This window comes from Balaenoptera musculus, chromosome X, assembly GCF_009873245.2.
Source record: "Balaenoptera musculus isolate JJ_BM4_2016_0621 chromosome X, mBalMus1.pri.v3, whole genome shotgun sequence".
Taxonomy (NCBI): domain Eukaryota; kingdom Metazoa; phylum Chordata; class Mammalia; order Artiodactyla; family Balaenopteridae; genus Balaenoptera; species Balaenoptera musculus.
The window spans coordinates 106,110,033-106,113,686 of NC_045806.1; the positions used below are offsets into that span (position 1 = coordinate 106,110,033).

At 44.9% G+C, this 3,654-nt stretch overlaps 1 protein-coding gene across 1 annotated transcript; it reads left to right on the top strand.

Moving 5' to 3' along the window:
• The first annotated feature begins 300 nt into the window (after positions 1 to 300).
• On the top strand, positions 301 to 2,307 carry PRR32 (proline rich 32). The gene is made up of 2 exons (XM_036840312.1): positions 301 to 442; positions 1,271 to 2,307. The coding sequence occupies exons 1-2, from the start codon at positions 423 to 425 to the stop codon at positions 2,145 to 2,147; spliced, it is 897 nt and encodes a 298-aa protein (XP_036696207.1). The 5' UTR covers positions 301 to 422; the 3' UTR covers positions 2,148 to 2,307.
• The last annotated feature ends 1,347 nt before the right edge of the window (positions 2,308 to 3,654 follow it).

Here is a 3,654-nt window from a genome sequence, read left to right on the forward strand (position 1 = left end):
TTTCTAAATAAAACTTCAGAAATAACTCTTAACAAAAGACCATGCCACCATGATTCTTCTAAAATCGTCTTGATGATTTGTCTTTCTAATTGGACTGCAACAGGGTTAATGTAGCGAATGCCTTTAAGTTCATCTACTACTGTGCAAAAAGGAATCATACATTTAGCTTCAGAGGAGTGTCACAGATTTATCCACTCCTCCTCCTCCTGGCTCCTTTTCTCCCTCCCTTCCCTAGCAACTGGTAACCTCATAAAGAGGACTCCAAATCTAGAAAGAAGCAGTTGGTCCCTGGCTTCATTCGACCTGCCAAGCTGCTCTAAAGAAGAAGCACCAGTCATTTCTCCAGACTGAGTTGGCTTGGCGTGGGCGTTCAGCTGGTTTTCTCCATCACCTCAAGAAGGCTTTGCTGATCAAATTTCTCCATGGCGTGTATTGAAAATGTGTAAGTACAAAACTGTGTACAACTGTTTAAGTTGAAGGCAAAAGGCAATTTGAATTGTTTTCCTGTGTGAGTGCAACACGGACAACAGGGAGGGGTGGGTTGCGAAGGATGCGAAGGGGATCACAGACAAAAGCGTGAAGGATATAAATTCAGGTACTAAGAATACTGGAGTCTTAAATGTAATTTTGAAGTTGCAAATCCTTAGTCTAAATTGTGGGGTTTAAATATGAGGAAATTCTTACTCTAGGGTGTGGTATGGGTTGAATGAAAGAAAATTTTAACAAAAGTTGGTGTAAATGTTGAATGATGCTTCATGAAAGAGAAACAAACTGGAGTGTTTGTTAGCATAACTAACCTTTCTTCGACTTCTGTGGAGAAAAAAAAAAAAAAAAAATGTTTTCCCTCATAAGACTTTCCAGAGCACTGCTACCAGAATCTAAATGATGGGTTTAGTGGATCATAGATCCTCCTGGGACTGAAAGAGCTGGTGTTTCCTCTGTTTATCTAGCGTGCCTGCGCACTGCAGCTTTTAAGGAAGCTCTCTGAGTCTTCTAGGCTGCCTTGTTGCCTTGAGGAGGTGGGAATATGGGGAACGGGGTGGAGCCACAGGTCAGCCATAAAGGGAAACGACAAAGCCTGATGCTAAAGAGGCCGCCTGGTGAAGGGCAAGTGAATCGAAGAAGTGTTTGCTGACTACACCTGGGAGGAGATCGGGCTCTCCCTTTTCCCACCGTGTATTCCAGAGAATTCGATCAATCACATATTTCAGATATTTTCTGGTCACCGCATTTTCATTTTTATTAACCTATTTATTTCTGTTTTGGCAAGCCTTGGAGGGCACGCCCCTTCACCCACAGCAGTAGCTGCCGACGAACACGGGAACCCGGAGCTGCGCCCCGGCGTGCACCTCCCGTGTCCGAGTTCCATGCAGAAGGATGATGCGGAGTCCTGGGGCCTCCCTCGCGCCCCCCTGAGACCTCCCTTCAATGTACTGACCGATCTGGCAAGAGAGCAACTGGAGCGTCCCTCAGAGAGAACAGGATCCTGCATTCCTGTCGACGGTTCGAGAGCTCTCAAACCCCCCTATGGGCCACCACCTGCTGTTGCGGAAGAGTCCCTAGCAACAGCAGAAGTAAATAGCTCGGAGGGGCTGGCAGGCCGGAGGCAGAGGGGACAGGATGCTATTAATGTGGCCCGGGAATTCTCTGGCGGCCCTCCCGCACTGATGGTGGGGGGGACGAGGGTCAGCAACGGGGGCACTGAGAGAGGTGGCAGTAATGCAAGGTTATATGTGGCTTTGCCAAGGGGTCAAGGATTCTTTCCATCCAGGGGCTCTCCAGTAAGAGGCCCGCCACCTATCCCCACCCTTAGATCAGGGATAATGATGGAGGTGCCTCCAGGAAGTACGAGAGTGACCTGCAAGGAAAGGTTGGCTCATGTTTCCTTCCCACTGGGAGGCCCGCGGCACCCCGTGGAGAACTGGCCAAGGCCTATGCCCTTGTCGTCCAGCACTGCAGGTTTACCTTCTTGCGCTACTGCCCATTGCTTCATTCCTCCTCGACCTCCAAGTTTCAATCCATTTCTCGCTATGCCTATGGCTTTTGCTCCTCCCCCAATATTTGGTCCTCCACTGCCTTCCTATTTTGCCAATTTCCCTTCCTGGGGAATGCCGGCTCCTGCATCCTCAAACAGAGAGAACAACTGATGGCAAAAAAAGGAAGGAGGGGAAAAAAAACGGTTGGGAAAAGAGGTGAAAGTTACTCATTTATGTTTTTATATTTGAAACCCCCTACCCTCTTGCAGCCTGTTTAGCACTAATGTGCCTTACATACTTGGAAATTCAATAAAGGTTCTAAACTTTGAAATATTGTGAATTATTTTTAAAAATGCCACTCTGGGAGCTGAAGCCTTGGATTTTGTTTTCTACTTTTAAGGAAATGAAAGCAGTAATGTGCCAGTGTTTTGTAAGTAGCTTAGTTGAATCCCTACCAATGGCTTGCAGCTGTGACCGTGGGGAGGAGGCACTGGGTTCTTGTTAGACTTGGAGAGTCCGGGGTGGGGAATTCCTACCTACCTAAGGTTATGGGGGTTGCTCAGTGCAGGATGGGTGAATGAAGATAGGGTCCAGAAGGTAGACCCAAGTCCAGATAATAGAGAAAAATGCCCAAACACTAAAAGTAGCCAGATGAGACTGAGGTGAGAGTAACAGAGCCAACATTTCACAGCCAGTTAGAGGCAGAACCAGGCTGAAAAGTTAAGAAAGAAAAGGGGCAGGGGAGATGGGAGAGTTCTACACCATTGCTTTGTCTTTGTACCTCTGAGTACACATGTAGATATTGTTTTCTGTAAATAACTTTTTTTTTTCTCCATTCTCTACAGTTTGTTCAAAGAGTAAAGTCCAAAGTCAAATCTGGTCTTGTTAACCTAGTAATAACTTTGCCTTACCTAGGAATACTCCTTATAATTTTTATAAACAAAAGGGTTTTGACTCTAAATGCAGTTTTAAGTATTGTTTTCAATTTAAGTAAAAGTCATTTGAATTTCACACTACAACTAGTGTTTGTCTCTCAGCATTTCGCTGTTGCTAAGTACATGGTATAGATAGGGCTGGCTTAATAGAAGTCCGGGGACAAGATGGAACCGGGCTGAATCCTTCACCCATTCTCGAAACAAAGGGTATTATATACTCAGAACTTTTAAAGGCAAATGAAAACATTTCACTCATGTGGAATTATTTTCTCTGACACTGCTATGTTTGTACTCTTCATAAGTGCTACAGCACCCCATTATCATGATGGCTCTGGGAGATTATCAAAAGCCCAGATGGGAGCTTTTTCAAATTCTAGTGACAAAGATATGGGCACAGCATGCAGGGTGGAAGGATGGCCATTCTGACCACTATACAACTTCATTCACACAGTGGTCCTAAAACACACCGACACTTGTCTATGAAGAACCACTAAATTAGAAATATCTTTAGAGGATGATTCTTCCAATGAGCGTTTTTCATGCACAGAGCTGATGATGTAGGTGATGTAAGCAGTCAGTTAATGGTTGACAAAACCTACAGATCCAAAAGGCACCTAGCCTATAAGCAAAACCATTCATGTGTTTTTAGCACCAATCGTGGGTTCTTCACTACTCTGGGAAAAAAAGACACATGGATCCATGAAGTTTCTTTTTCTCCATTTGATTCAGAATAGATTGTTCTA

Bases quoted from the DNA above. Each gene is read 5' to 3' on its own strand.
- PRR32 (XM_036840312.1), top strand. From the start codon at position 423: ATGGCGTGTATTGAAAATGT. The intron at 443-1,270 runs GTAAGTACAAAA...TGTTTTGGCAAG, and splicing joins ATGGCGTGTATTGAAAATGT to CCTTGGAGGGCACGCCCCTT.